This window comes from Thalia democratica, chromosome 2 (genome assembly GCF_965202585.1).
Source record: "Thalia democratica chromosome 2, ktThaDemo2.hap1.1, whole genome shotgun sequence".
NCBI lineage: Eukaryota > Metazoa > Chordata > Thaliacea > Salpida > Salpidae > Thalia > Thalia democratica.
The window spans coordinates 33,669,854-33,686,465 of record NC_139166.1 but is presented as its reverse complement, the minus strand read 5'-3'; the positions used below and the strand labels follow the sequence as shown (position 1 = coordinate 33,686,465).

General features: G+C 25.4%; 1 protein-coding gene across 1 annotated transcript; it reads left to right on the top strand.

The window, feature by feature from the left end:
* The first annotated feature begins 14,564 nt into the window (after positions 1 to 14,564).
* On the top strand, positions 14,565 to 15,895 carry LOC145829335 (uncharacterized). The gene is made up of 2 exons (XM_082937099.1): positions 14,565 to 15,469; positions 15,638 to 15,895. The coding sequence occupies exons 1-2, from the start codon at positions 14,568 to 14,570 to the stop codon at positions 15,819 to 15,821; spliced, it is 1,086 nt and encodes a 361-aa protein (XP_082793225.1). The 5' UTR covers positions 14,565 to 14,567; the 3' UTR covers positions 15,822 to 15,895.
* Positions 15,896 to 16,612: the final 717 nt, after the last annotated feature.

Genomic DNA, 16,612 nt, shown 5'->3' with positions numbered 1-16,612 from the left:
TATGGGAATTAGCAATCATAATTGAGCTATAACTAGAAGTACTAAATATTTTATTTCTATTTTTTAAATAAATTTAAGCACATACAAAGAAAATTTAGAGATATTATTAAAGTATAGTATGATTTACAGTTTGTGTTTTATACTCATGTTTATTCTTATTTATATATTTAAAGAGGAAATATATGTTTTTTAAACTACATTTTTACCACTTCTCCCTTTTTATATTGCATTTTTCGTGGTTGTTCTCGTAAAAAGAGCAACAGGAAAAATGTGAACGTACATGATCGTAAAAATTGAAATCTAAGGGGAGGAGACGGTGTGGTGCCCATGTTAGACTATGGTTTCCATAATCAAAATTGGCAGAAATAGGTATAAAAAAGAGTGCACACCAATTTGTCTGTTAAAACAATTTTGTTTTGAGTCAATTTATATAATAATACTTTAGAAAAAAATGATAATTATATTGATTTTTTATTAATCTCAAGTTTCTTTTTATTGTTTTAATTAAAATTGCTCAAAAAATGTTATAAAATATATGGTGTGAGGCTCGATGACCGAAAGGTCTTTCTCCACACCAATCCATTGACCATAATTGTGAACTTCTCATTTTCCTTTCTTTATTTCTAGTAAAATAAAACAAGGCTAGAAAATTCAAGTTTTTAAGTAGCATTTTGCAAAAATATTGCATTTTCCAAATAGTTTACATACTGAGTTTAATATTTTTTCTATTATCAGCTAATGCAGTTTCCACTTTTTCTAATCTACAGAGAAAACATATTTGTTCGTCTAGCTCGACTTATAGTATGCATTAAATCTCATTTTATAATGTTTTTTTTTTTCAAATCAGAGTCGTCACTTTAATTTTGTATATACAGTTACTTTATTTGAGAAATTTTCTTAAATATCTTAGTAAAGTAGTAATGTATAACCGAAACGAAATATGAATGAAAATAGTCGATAACCAAAAGGTTCTTCGTGCATTAGGTTCTGAGATCAAATATTTTGAGCGTTTTTTTTTGTCGTTTAATAAAATAATATACAAGGTAACAATTAAACAAAAAGATAAAGAAATTTTATACATAGGCACTATAAAAAAACAGTTAAAAGTTTTAGCAACAAAGTAATTACAAGTTTTCAGCAACAAATCCTAAAGAAAATGTACTAGAAAATTGTTTAAAATTACAGCATTTAATTAAATACATCCTAGAATTTACAACTCAAAAACCTGTACAAACTAGTGCAACTGCAAGGTTTTATAAGTTTTCATGAAGTATACTTTTATAATGACAGCATAAAAAATTCACAGCCTTAAAATAGTTACAGCTATTAATAAGGTGTTCTCAGCATTCAAATGACACTTTGTCATCTAATGATTGTATCTTGTAAGTTCAATATCAGCATTTAAAAAATTAATAACAAGACACAACCAAATATATTTACTTGTTATATATATTATATTACTTGTATTTGTATTTGTTATATATATATATATAATTGTTTCCTTTTTACAAAGTACAGTAACCTCTCGCATCTTTACGCACTTGTAACATTATGCACTTTCGTTTAGTTACGCATTTTAGAATTCTAAAAAATTCAAAAAACAAAATTTTTAGTTTTTTTCAATATTGCACTAATTAGCTTTATTGTATATTTTTAATTTAAAATATGTTTTAAAATGCTTACTCACTTCTCTATATCTTTAGACTTTGTAAAATTATGTTCCTTGACTAGTTGATAAACATTTAGTGGTTATACCTCATTTTATCAGAAATTTTATTAAAATTGGTTTTAAGAAAACAAACAGAGAGATCTAAACTACTGGAGGAGAAATAATGAATTTATTCTTTCAAAAATTTATTTTTTAAACTAAGTTTCGGTCAAAGAGCTCGTCAGTGCTTAAATAAATCCTTTTCAAATGCAATTATTTTTTGTTCTATTTCTATTCTAATTCTAAATTGTATTTGAATAAGATTAATTTAAGCATTGACGAGGTCTTTGACCGAAACTTAGTTTGAAAAATAAATTTTTGAAAGAATAAATTCATATCAGAAATTATTTTAACAATAAGAGATTAAATTAAAATTTTTAAAGAGTTATGACTGTGTTAATTAATTAAAGTATAATGAAATAATGAGAGTTTAAAACACAAATAAATAATACCGTACTCTTGCCCTATATATGAATAAGTATCTAAAAATGAAATCTAATGAAACTTCCTAGCAAAAAGTAGCAGTGATACTTAATAAATATAAAGCTTACGCTTAAGACAAATCTCAATTGTTTTTTAGTAAACGTATCACTAATTTTCATTTGACGTTTTTTTTTAGTTTAGGTTCTTCTTCTGTAAAACTTGCTTTGCACAGCAAGCGTTGAAACTTTTCACACGGTACCTTCAATCTTTGTAATGCTCACCAGTCATCAGCACCAGTTACAGCTTTGGAAGAACACAACTGTGCGTTAAAACTGATGGTTAAAACCAAATGCATATTTTTCTAAAATACTATTGAGACAAATTTTAATATAGACACCACACCATTTTTTAATTGTAAACAAATGCTTAATTATAAATTGGATATGCTAAGTAGAATAAAATATAAACTTTAAGTATCAAATATAATCACATATAAATAATGTTAAAGATAAAATCTACTTATTATCAAAATTAGTAAAATTTTTCTACAAGTATTATTATTTTATAAAAAATTAAATCCTTTTTTTTTTTATGTATAGTTTTACCTGTTGATTTCATGCTTATAAATAAAGTAAACAAATTTTTAAAAGTGGGAAAGTCCATAGTCTGCTTTTAACTAGAGGCAATATCAAAAAACAGCCATTATAGTAAGTATATTTGGTACCTCTCATATCTATACGATTTCTCCAATCTTTACGCATTTTTTCAGTGGACACAATGTGCGTAAATAAGCGAGAGATTACTGTATTTAATAAGTAAAATTTCTAATTCACAAAAGTCTTCAGTAATTGGTCAAATATTATTTTTTGTATTTATCTTTTTTTAGAGGTAGCACTTCCCAGTAAATCACTCTAAAGTCTCGCGTGGTATGATCGAGAGATTGTAGTCAAATTTATGGTAACGGATTATTTTTAACTTTTAGTAGTGTAATGCTTTAAAACTTTTACAAAGTTATCATTTTAAGTAAAAAACTTAGAATTCACAAAAATTAGGCCGAGCATATGACCAAAGCATAAAGTTTAGATTCTGGTTGTTGCCAATGCAGTCGAACTTTCGACAATGAAAGTAGGTTGAATGAAATAACAAGGCTGATACAACTAAGGATTATTGTTGTCGCAGGGGCTGTCGAAATGACGCTGAATACAGTGTCAGACCGCATACGCGGTCTCCAACTACGGTTTTTTGAGCTTTGATTTGCATCTCTAAAAAGATCGAAGTAAAAGTATAAATAGGTTATCTATCCTATTATTTAGAATTATCTTATATGATATCTTGCCGTTTTCCTCAGCGTATACTCCTGATGCCTTAACTTAGTCCCAAATTGTATGTAGGCAGAGGTTTTACAGAGCTGGTGCTAAATCAGCTAAGCCAATATAGAAAAAGAAAAGAAAAACAATATAGTGTCAAGATACAATAAACTATTTAAAACATTAAGATATACATCAATTTATATTGTTTGGTAGTAAAACTTAGTTTTAGTATATGTACTGCCAAAGCAATTTTTTTTAGTGGTATTTTATTGTTAATTTCTTAAGTTACGCTAAAGCTGATAATGAATAAGATTGTTTAAATTTGTGAAATCGCTCAGTTTATTTACAACAATTTTAATAAAAAAAGACTAGTGCAAGAGTAATAGTTGAATAAATGGTCTAAGGTTAATGGTCTTACTTTAAGTCATATCAGTCAACTAATGTTTTAGCTATAAAATTTGATTATTAAGTTAAACCTTTTAAATTTGTCTAATAAATCAATAAATAAATTGAGAAACTTCTTTGTAGAATAGTATTTTTCAAAGTATGTCCCTGTTTACAGTACAGTAGTATACTGAATTTATTCTTTCAAGAATTTATTTTACAAACTAAGTTTCGGTCAAAGACCTCGTCAGTGCTTAAATAAATCTAAAAAAATATGTAGAAGTCATGGAAAATAGCATTTAAACAATTAAATAAAAACAAAATTTTACTCAACATTTTTTTAGTTAAAAACTAAACAAATTAAATCTTAATATCAAGATTGAATTTATGGTAAAGTTTAAATTTTAGTTAATTTTCAAAATCAAAAAACAACACAAATAATAATTTTTTTTTAAATCTGTATGTAACTTTTTTTTTTTCTAGTTGATTTTCAAAGCAAACATTGCTTAAATAAAAATGAAGTTAATAGTACTAAGTGAGCTTTAGTTGAGATGAATTTTAATGAAGCTAATTTTAATTGTGACTTAATTATTGAAAATTTGAACAATTTTGTACTTGTAATAGCTACAAAAGTTTTGATGAATTGTTTTTATAAAAAACTTTTAGTTTTAAGAAAATATTAGCTACACAAAATCTTTTTTAAGAGCATGCATAAAGCCTGTATTACGAACAACTTAAGACTTAAGTTTTGAAGTGGAGTTTTCTGAAGTGCGGGCAGGAATAAAAGAGCTCGTACTGTTCATTTATGTTATCCGTTCTGTCGGCTTTGGCGATCGCGACCTTTTCTAGTATGCAAGTACTGCAAATGCTTTGTGGGTTTTTGGCTTTGCCAATATGGTGAATTATTTTCCAGTCTATTTTATAATCAATGTTGTTATTTTTAAGTTTCCATATGTATTTTGATATTTCTGTGCCGTTTTCTTTGTAATTTTTAAAATCACTGATATGGTTGTACCCTTTTTTTTTTGAACGTTCCACCCGTTGATCCCGAACAGTTTTTTGTTTCGTTATCTGATTGTTTTTTTATATATGAAATTTTCAACTAAGCATTTATTATTTAGAGGACATTTATTTTTTGTTCGACAGTTGCAAAGTGTTTCGTTTTGTTCATCGTTTTTTGTTTTTAAGTGTTTTCGATTATGTTTTTTGATTAAATATTGCTTATGCAGCTATTTGAAATTTTAACGGGTCGAACGTTCGAAAAAAGATGGTACACTGGTATCAGTGACTTTAAAAACTACAAAGACAACATCACATATATATCTAAATACATATGGAAACTTAAAAATAACAACATTGATAATAAAATAGACTAGAAAATAATCCACCATATTAGCAAAGCCAAAAACCCACAAAGAATTTGCATATTTGCTCTCTCGTTACGTCTCTTACAACGTGGTATTTAGCGTGAGAGGTAAGGTGGGTTTCGTCTATTTCAACGACTACACCTACCCCTTCAATAATTTGATGGTCTTCAATGGAGTCTTACAAACCTTAAAGTTATGAACCATATTTGATTTATTAGTGTTAGTATTGCAATACATTGTAGTATAAAAGGAATATTGACAAAACAAATTCTACGAATTTAGATAATACTTTAAATTTCTAAGCTAATGTTAAATCTTTAAAGTATAGTTTTACAACAGTATGATTTGTAATGTTTGAAAATAATTAGTTTTTATGTTACCATTGTCGAAATTATGTTATCATTGTCCATTGTCACCATTATCACAAAAGTTATTCTAGATTGTTTAAAAGCACTTGTTGAGGTGAGTTTTATAAAGCATTAGTTGTATTTAATTTTTCATTTAGTAGTAGTTAGTGAGTTTGTTTTATGATTTTCAATTATATTAAATACTATTTGTATGTTTTAAAACATTATTTTAGTAATATTTATTAAATCTTAAACTAAATTCTAAAATTTTAAAATGAATAATAACAGCAAAAAAATTTTTGGATCAAAAAAAGTAACATTTAATTTTATGTTAAGAATTTGTTTTTATTTTGTTGTTTTTCCAGTATAGCTGCTTTAGACTGCTTTTCACTAAAGCTGACGAAGTTTTTGTTGTATTTCTATATTAAATAGTTTTAAACTTTGATTCCTTTTAAATATGTGCCTGTTTAGTATATTAATGTTATTTTCAACGCTTTTATAAAAGTTTTTTATGACTTTCACTAAGGCTTGCTTCTACTACAAGTTTAATTAAACTTTGGTTTAACTAAACTTATTTTAAAGCTAATTATTTTTTTGTTATTATTTAGTTTTAGTCAAATACAAGTTTTCATTAAAAAAATAACTTTTAGATAAATTTGTGATATAGTTAAAATGTCAAACGAAGTTGATATGTCACCAGTAGTTACAGTTTTCTATCTTTGCTTTAAAGAGCTTGTCTTCGTCTTTGATAACACCTGTAAAATGTTTATAGATATTTAGTTTTAAATAAGTTTCCTAAAACCAACATTAAATATAAATAAATTTAAATTAGATTTAAAAAATCAATGCGTACCTTTTTGGGTGGTGCGTACTGCGTACCTCTTAAGAGTGTAACTTACCGATGTCTTTACTTTTTAAAAGCACATTGTAGAAATTTGGATCTGGTAGTAAATATATTTTGAATATCGTATTAAAAAAAAATTCCTGCAAATAATATTTAATAATCTGAGCCCATTCATGCCCTTAACAAAAATGTTTATAAGGTAGAACCAGTTTGTACAGAAGGCAAAAAATATCTTTTAAGGAGTTAAAAAAATCAGTATGACTAAGGACAGGGTTGCCACAAAACCTACAAAAGCAGGAATTTGACAATTTTGACTAAAAAAAAACCTGGAATTGTGAATATTTTTTTTTGGTAGAAAAATATCAGAACTAACTCTCCCCTCTGCCATGATAAACATTTTCTAAAGGTCAAGCAAGTGAGTTTGAGCTCAAGTTCATCACGTGTTATTCCACCTGCCCCATCTTTAAATTTATCAAAAAAAAAACCTTTTAAAAACTAAATCTGTCTATAAACTAAAAGTATTTGGTAATTATCTAGGATGATGTTGCACGGATACAAACTGAAAATATATTATACTTGATGTCTTTTTTAACCTTAATTATAAGCTATAAATCAATGTTTTAAGCCAAATATGTTTAATCTAAAAAGATACTTTGTTCTAAACAAGCTATATAAATACATAGTAAGAATAACATTTTTTTATAAAAAACTAGAATATTTAATCAACTTTATTTTACAATACCTTAATTAATATAAGTTATTGTTATGATATAATGCTTTATATTGTCAAATAAAACTGATAAAAAGTTTAAGTTTTAATAATTTATGATATACAAGTACTATTTTATTTAATTCTTTATAAAACATAATTTTTTAGCCTAATAATATTGTTAAAACAGACATTGAATATAATTTATTTTCAGTTTGATATTGGTGCAACATCACCCTAGGTAATTACCAAATATTTTAATTATTCAAAGTAAAAACTAATCCTAACCCTTTATTGAAAAAACCCTGGTGACAAGTCATTTGGCAAACACTCACAAGGTTAAAATCTCTACACCAAAAACCACAAAGTCAAGGAAAATCATGAAGCTCAAATCCCCAAGTAAGTATCCGCCAATGCTACAACAAAAAACACATCAACAATTCAATCATGTGATCACTGCCACTGATGTGAACTCATAATCAGCTGTTGCGAACTCAAATAAACCAATATCTAATTTGACTATAAAGTTGTATTAAAACAAACTAGAATAAAGAAATACTGTAAGAAGAAAAAAAGAGGTACTGTTTGTATTTGAAAAAATGGCATATATCAACACTAAAATTAATAAAGTAATAATTTTTTTTATAAATTTGTTAGTATAAACTTGACATGAAACTCAATAATAATAAATTTGTATTAATTTTATACTTTTACCTCTAACTTCAAAAAAAAATTAAGATGAACTATCTTAAATCTAACACAGTAACAAAAAGATAACAAATAAAATAAATTAACAATATAATAAATTTATTTCAATAATTTATAACAATCATTTTTTTATTACCAGGACATTCATAAAATAAAAGACCCTCACATTACAATCTGATGCCCATATAACATGAATCAAATTTCAACACAAACAAAACATACATGCAGAAGCACTCTAGATCTACTCCTACTAAATCACTTAAAAAATCTAAAGCTTTAAACAACTTCAGGTACTAAGTTTTAAAATTTTAATTTGACACATCTATCATATATATTAAAAAAATTGTGATCTACAAAAGTATTTTTAATAAAAAAACACATTTAAAGTAAGTTTATAGTATCTTTTCAATCTTTTTATACTAAACAACAAAATTTTAAATTTAAACTTAGTTTTATACTAAAAATAGACCCAAAAATGTATCCTTTCAGAAACTTAAAACAAATTCAAAAAACCTGAAAGAATTTTCTAAAAAATAAGTGGCAACCCTGCTCTGGACAGTTGTTTATAACTCTGGATAGTTTTATGACTAGAAGAGTGGCAACTCTTAATTAAGTACTTAACTTCACTGTGAGGCTCAATTCATTATAGAACTTCAAGTTTGAATATAACTCCATTTTTAAACAAACTGTCTTTTTGGAAACAAACTTTTAACAGATTGCAATAGTTTTAACTAGTAAATTTTAAAGTTCATTCACTTAAAATAAAATCAATTCTTTTCTATCACTTCTAAATATTGTTCTATTTGTTAAGTCAATTAGAGTGTTGCTCCTGCATTTATTTAAAACATGTTTATAGCAAATGCTTTTAGATTATTAAGTACAAAACATCAGCATGCTCTATATTTTGATTTATTTTTTTTTATACTGACTACCTATAAACTTGGTGAGTTTCTTACAAAAGTACATAATGTTATTTAATTTTTTATTGAAAGAAACTTAAACTGCTATATTTAAACTTTTAAAAAATGTTAAAGTATTTACATGTAAATATTAGTGTTAAAAATAAAATAATCTGTCCGTAACCTTGAAGTTTAAAAGAATAATTTAAAGTTTATTTTAACATTCAAACATTTTGAATTTGGCCTTTCTTATAGAAAAGTAAAAGTTTTAATGTTAACAGTTAAAGTATTACTAGAAGTTGAAATGACACCATGTTTTTTTAGTGTAATAAAGACATTAACCTTTACAAGTAGCAATGAAGTGTGTTTATTTAGCCCTGGTAGTAAATAAGAAATATTAAAATTAATTAAAAATGAATATCAAACCATAAAAACTAAAATGGTGCGGACCTTTTGTACTTGATTAACTCCTTTTCATTGTGTAATAAACTATCTAATCTGGTTGGCACTAACTTTTTTCTTTTACTTATTTATTGTGCAAAGATATTTATGAGTCACAGAACCACTGACTTAAGCTACAGTTCATCTCGATCTTTCACTTAATTTTGAAAGCAGTTTGATAACTAAAATTTTTGTGTTTTTATTCTATATATTTCACAATTTCTTATAAAGAAAAAAATTTAATTTAATTTTTTTTGTAAATATTTTAAAGTATTAGATAGATTAGATTAAGATACTTTCAAATATTTACGAAAATGTTTTAAATTTTTATATTATTCTGTATAAGAAAATGTGAAATATTTAAAAGAAAAGTACAAGAATTTCAGCTATTAAACTGCTTTCAAAATTAAGTGAAAGATGGAGATTAACTGTAGCTTATACCAGTGGTTTTGTGACTCTTAAAAATTTTTGCACAATAAATAAGTAAAAGAAATAAGTTTGTGTTAACCAGATTAGATATTAATAATGTTAAAAATCCTATTTATAATGATAATGTATTACTTAAAAAAAATTTTAAAACCTATCAACAAAAAGTTAACAAAAAAACAGATAAAAAATTTTTACTAAAACTATTCTGCTATGTAGTTAGTAAATTAATTTATAAGAATATTTCTTGATTTTTCTAAATCTTTTTAAAATTCTAGTGGGAGTGGTTTTCTAACTCTTTAAATCTGTACAGTAAAAAATTGTGCACAGTAGCTTATTAAATAAATACATTTAGATATTTGTTAAATATCTTATATCTTAAAGGCCCGGATCAAGCTGGATTGGCTATGCGTAATAGTGCATAGAGGTTGCCACACACTCGGGAACTTAAGAATTTTAAAATTATAGAAAGTCTCAGGGAATTTTGATTTTATTTTTAAACTCAGTGCAGTTTTTTTTTTTTTTTTGAAAATTTCAGGGAGGTTTTAAGATTTAAAGAAAATCTCAGGATTTTTTTTTCTTGATCTAGAATGTGATTTAGTTAATCCAGCTTCAAAATTTTGTTCAAAAAAAAAAAAATATATATAGTTCTTAATCAGAAATTCTTTAGCCTTACGGCTAGTTCTTCAATATTCTTAGAATTAACATTGTAGTTTTTTTCAAGTTTTAAATTTATATTTATCATGACTAAAGTTAAACAAAAACAAACAGTTAACAAGCTATAGAAGTTGTGATTAACTAAGCATTGAAAAGTTCTAGTATTTTTTTTTTTTTTACTTTTGTAGTTTAATATTGTACTATAAGTCCTTATTTCTTAAGTTAAGTTAGTTGTTTACAACTACCTTTTTTCAGTAAAAATAAGTAATTAAAATTTCAAAAAAAATTTAACTATTTTCTATTTTGTTTAAAGTTAACTAACATGTTTACTTGGGTGCATCTGTTGCCCCTCAAAAATGAAAATTTGGTAGTAGAGCTTAGTCTAACTTTTTGTGCGTGGCAAAATACATAAATAAACAAAAAAAAATTAGCTTCCTAGCTATTTACATTTTTCTGAAAACAAACCGTTTGTAAATTGTATGGGACCTTAAAGTTTTGACCTTTGAGTTTTTGGCTGAAATTTTTTTACATGTAGTAATCATCACAAAATCACATTCTACGCGTTTTCAGACAATTTGAAGAATGTTTCTTAGAGGAATTGCTTGGTTTTTTCAAAACAAACTTGAAAATATTGAAAAATGGTAAAAAAATACAGAATATCTAAAAATACCTCAATGAAACTTTCTTTAAAGGGTCTGAAAACGCGTAAAATGTATTTATGTGATGATTGCTACATGTAAAGAAATTCAGTCAAAAACTTGAAAGTCAAAATTTTAAAGTCCCATACAATTTACATAGGGGTTGTTTTCAGAAAAATGTAAATAGCGTGACAGTGGTAAAAACTAGGAAACTATTTTTTTTATGCTGTCTTTTTATGGGATTTCTAACCTACAAAAAAATGGACTAAACAAAATTGTGTACAAATTTTGGTTTTAAATCTCAATTGATTTAACCTTTTAACATTGAATTTTAGAAAACAGTTTTTTTTTCATAAGTTTAGTAAGCATCTTATGCAGAAGCATACACATAAAACCTTCCTTTTATTATTAAAGAATGAAAATGAGCATGAGGTATTAGCAGGGTTTGTGCGCGTCAGGCTAAGTCAGGCTAAATCAGTTTTTTTGAAAAAAGTTGAAAAACGTCAGGCTAAATCAGTTTTTATGTTTAAAAATTTGAGAATCTCAGTTTTTGTCAGTTCAAATGCATGAAATTTTTTTAATTAAGATCAAATTGAGATGTGAATTTATTTCTAAATAAAGATTTAGTTATTAAAGACAAAATCAGTCAGTATTTGTAAAAATAAGTGCTTAAAACCTTTTGTTGAATCTCTAAAATAATTTTAAGAATCTTCATTATTTTGTTTTCAGTAGATTATATACGTCATAATTATAAAAATTCATAAAAAAGTACAGTTTAAACATTACAGTTTAGTTCAACAACTTAGCTGTTTGTCTGAATTTGTTTACATGAGCTTTGTTTTTCAGAGCTTAGTTGGTTAAACTGTTTTAATTTCTAATATAAAGGCTTTATACCAAATACTTTTGAGATTAATACTCTTAGCAGTTTGTTCATATATTTTATTTTGTGTTTATTCAAAGTTATTAGAGATATTCACAAGACTAAAACTTAGCTTAAAAACTTAGCTTTGTAACTAAGCCCCAAAATTTAATAAAGGTATGAATTCATTGAAGCAGAAATTATAATGACCAGTTAAAAATATTCAAGTTGCTGGGTAAGCGATTGATAGATGTTGAAAAATAATTCATTTAAATTTTTATTTTCTTTAAAAGTAGTTTTGTGAATACTTTTATTGCGTTAATTTGCTAATTAAGACCCCCCGATACCCAAAATGCCTTCTGAAGGTGATTTTTTCTACTTTGAAAAAATGTCAGGCTAAATAGGTCTCTGTCAGGCTAAATGAAAAGGAATTTCGCGCACGAACCCTGTATTAGTAATTTGCGCCAGAAACAAAAAATAAATTATTATTTGAAAAAAACTCTGTAAAGTTTAAGGTTACTCTGGAAAGTTTCTGGTCACTTAAGGAAGATTTTTTGATTCAAATAGTGGCAACCCTGAGAGAATAAAAATAAATGATATTAATAAACCAAAAAGCACTATAATGCAAAAAATAAATCAAACAGTTAATAAATAAAAATGAATAAAATTCATTCTGCTTCTAATTTTTAAAATCTTTTTTGTTTTCTTAAAATATTCTTTTTCCCTTTAATTTTTTTTTTAATCATGGTTTTTATTGGATATATTTGTTTAATAGTTTTCCTTGCTTTTGTGTTTAATAAAAAATAAAGTTAGCTCAAACCTGAGATAAAGCTCAACTATGTCAGATGCTATAACCTAAGGCTATTTTTCTTGCATAACAGATTGGGAATTTTGTAATCAACTAAGATATTTAAAGAAATTTCATTTGATATTTTTTTTTTTTATTTTACCAAAAAAAAAATAACTCAAAGTTTAATAAATATTGTAAAGTTTTAAAGTTAAGTAGACTGCCAGATGTTAACTAGAAAATTTTGTTGTAAATGAAAACCACTTTTATTTACATTATCCAAAATCAATGGAAAAGATATTTAAAAAATTAAATTTATTATAGTATAAAAAGGTATTTTCTAATTTATGTAAATAAAGTTTTATTCTCTATCTAAAAAAAGAAAAGTTTGAAAGCAAAAACTCAGATTAATGAAATTATTGAAATGAAAACAAGTTTTTTAATCACCCTGTATAAGTTATTATTTTCTTATTTAGTAAGTACTTAAGTGTCAATATTTTTACCAAAAAAAATTAAAAATAACATGTAGAATATAGTACTTTTCTTAATTAGTAAAGAATGGTTTTCTTGATTTTCAGAAAAATTAATTCAAAATTTTAATAACTCTAGGTATGTTTTTTTTTGTAGTTCAAATTAATTCATTACTTTTTTTGATACACAATTTAGCTTGCTGTACATTAAAAGTTACCATAAAAAAAAATAATTTTTACTATGACTTGTAATCAATTCATTGTAGAGTTTATTTTACTTTGTTAGGAATCTTATAAAATTTTCTTTTTTGAGGTATATGTCATTGTGGCAATCAAGGTCTTGCCACACACTTATGCAACTATAAGCAGGCTGTTATAAATAAAATTTTGTCTATTTTAGCAATTTATATAGTATTTTTGCACTTGTTTTGTGAAAACTAAACGCAAGAAAGTGTAAGAAAAAATATTAATTACAATCACTAAATTAAGAAAAAATATTCATGGTAAGTTATATCAACCCTCTGTATATGCTATTAAACATTCCCAACAGAGTTGTTCATAAGAATAAGCACTGCAACTAAAGAATCTTGCAGGATACCTTTAAAAGTCTGCTGTATTTTCAAAAAAGACTTCTCTTAATATGATCAAGTGAAATGTTTACCTCATTGTTTAGTGGTTTTCACAACTTCAGGAAAAGTTAAATATCTTCTACTGACCATTACTTGACTAAATTAAAGTTTATAAAGTTTATCCCTAGTATTTTTTATAAATTAATGATTAAAAAATTGTTTAAAGCTTAAGAAGGAGTTTGCATTAACCTTTTAAATAACATATTTTTTAATAAAATGACAAACATTAATCTTAATTAATTAAGTGTCAACTGTAAATGTTTCTATTTAATATAGATTGTTCATATATTGTTTTAGGATGTAATGTAGCACAGAACTAAGGCTATGTATTATTCTTGTTTTAAAAGTTATAGTTTGTAAACAAGTATACCCATCATACTTTTATTTAATTAGTGTTTAAATGTAGTAGTCTAAGATAAAAATGACAAACCATTTGTCAGCGTAATTACATTTTAAACTCAAGCATTTAGGTAGGCTACCATAACTTCTCAAAATTAATTCAACTTATTTAAAAAATACAAAAAAGAACCAAGATACATAAATATAATATTATATATAGTTTGTATTTTTTTCTTTATATGTATATTTTATTTTTATTTATAGTGTTACAGCACTTTAAATACTACTAAAAATACTAAAGTTGAAATTAATTAAATCATAACAGTAATTATACATATTGAACATTAAATTAGGAGTTAGTAAAGGGCCACTTAAAACTAATAAAATCATCACCTTTTAGCCTACATGCCATAGGTTGGGCATCCCTGATCTGCCATTATAATAATAAACCCTAAATAAACATAACAACAATTTTTTTTTAAAGTCAGTATTAGTTGGTTTATGTTTGTTTCTTTTTACTTAATAACTCTAAAGGCTTCTAAAGTAAAACCCTCACATAAAATTTGATAGGTTTCTTTTATACTAGTTGTATTTAATTTTTAAGAATTTTCAGAATTTTAAAATGTTCAAGGTAGATACTGATTGGGATACAGAAGATCCATTGTTATTGGAAGGTAATAAAGAAATTTCAGTAGAAAATTTACAAAAAAGTGAAAAAATTATTGAAAACAAAGAAGTAAATGAAAAAAATGAATCACCACAGATGAAATCCAGAATTAAACGTCAAAGACAAATGAAAAACAAAAGAAGATGCAATAACAAGTTTAAGCCAAAAAATGATAAAGTAGTTGCTGCTCTTAAAAATTCTTTGAAAGACCCAGAAGCAAACAAAAACTTGTTGGCAACTGAAGTAAAGTTAAAAACAGTTGAATGCCCAAGCAATATTAAAAATGATATTACCAAAAAAAATACTAGTGTTGAAAAAGAGCAGCAACCTGAAGTAGTGCTGAATGAAAAAGATTATTCAAATCAAGAAGTCCCAAAATCTTTAAATGATAAACTTAACCTCAAATTAAAAGCATCAAGGTTCAGGTATTTAAATGAGCAATTGTACACCTGTCACAGCAAAGAAGCTCAAACTTTGTTCAAAAACGACCCAGAAGCTTTTAAAATATACCATGAAGGTTTTGTTAATCAAGTTAAGAAGTGGCCAGTGAAACCTCTTGAATCTATCATCCAATGGGTGCTTTCGAAACCAAAAAACTTAGTTATTGCTGACTTGGGCTGTGGGGAGGCAATTTTAGCATCAAAGGTGAAGCACAAAGTTCATTCCTTTGATTTGGTAGCATTGAATAACAGAGTTACTGTTTGTGATATAGCAAATCTTCCACTTCCAAAAGAAAGTGTTGATATTGTTGTGTTTTGTCTTGCTTTAATGGGGACCAACTCTCAGCAATTTCTTGTAGAAGCCAACCGTGTTTTAAAAGAAAAAGGAATTTTGAAAATAGCTGAAGTTGCTAGCAGGTAATTATTTAATATAATACTAGTAACTAAAATGTCTTAAGGAACGAAGTACATTTGCTAAGTTAAAAAACAAAATATGTTTTTATGACTATTAATGTTTATAATAATTTAGACTTAAAGTTATGTAAAACTTTTGCTACATTAATTTTCATATAAAACTTTTTCAAGGTTCAAAAGCACCAAAATGTTCATCAATGACATGAAATCAATTGGGTTTTTCTTGAAGAAAAAAGATCTTTCTAATTCTCACTTTTATACTTTTGATTTTGTAAAAGGCAGAAACTTGTCTGGGAAAATTACCAAAATTTATAAAGGTCTTCAATTACAAGCTTGCTTGTACAAAAAGAGATAAAGTAAAACAAATTATAGGAAAATTATATATATATATATTATATAAAATATAAATATATTCTTAGGTAAAATTACAGCTAGCTTATAGATATACCATACTTTTGATATTTTAAAATTGTTTTAATTGTTAATGTAATGAATATACTTTTTAATTAGTTATAGTTAATTTTAAGTTGTGTTAATATTTTTTAATTGGCTGTTTATTTAGGTGCTAGGAAAATTTAAATGTATCAATACCTAAATATATAAGCCACATTTATTTTAAGTATTGTGTAATTTTTTTACAATATTTTTTTTAGTTAAATATTATTTTTGTGTTTAATTTAACTAATGCTATCAAAAATGATTTATCTAATAAAAATCGTTTACAACTTTTTTGAAATGTTCAGTACTGTCTTTTTAAATAATAATTTCCTAGTGTTAATTAGTAAGTTCTTATATACTTTTTACTAAGGTGCCCAAACAAAACATTTTCCTTCGGAAGTTGTGTTTTTTGGTAGTAGGCAAAATTTAGATATAAAATTTTAGGATTAACAATTAGAAAGCTTGGAATTTTTTTTTAGCTCGGAAAGTAATAAATACTAATAATTTGTATTTTTATCTTAAATTAATGACTAAATACAGTAATGTTATTTTATTTTTGATTTATTATTAAAAACTATTATCAAATTTTTTGTGTTACAATCAATTAATTAAGGGCATAGGGATGTAAAACACTTTTTTCAAATTTAGTCTTATTTTTTACATAACTAGGTAAGCTACTTTTTACCGCTTATTAAAATTCAAAGTAGC

Bases quoted from the DNA above. Each gene is read 5' to 3' on its own strand.
- LOC145829335 (XM_082937099.1), top strand. From the start codon at position 14,568: ATGTTCAAGGTAGATACTGATTGGGATACAGAAGATCCATTGTTATTG. The intron at 15,470-15,637 runs GTAATTATTTAA...AACTTTTTCAAG, and splicing joins ATAGCTGAAGTTGCTAGCAG to GTTCAAAAGCACCAAAATGT.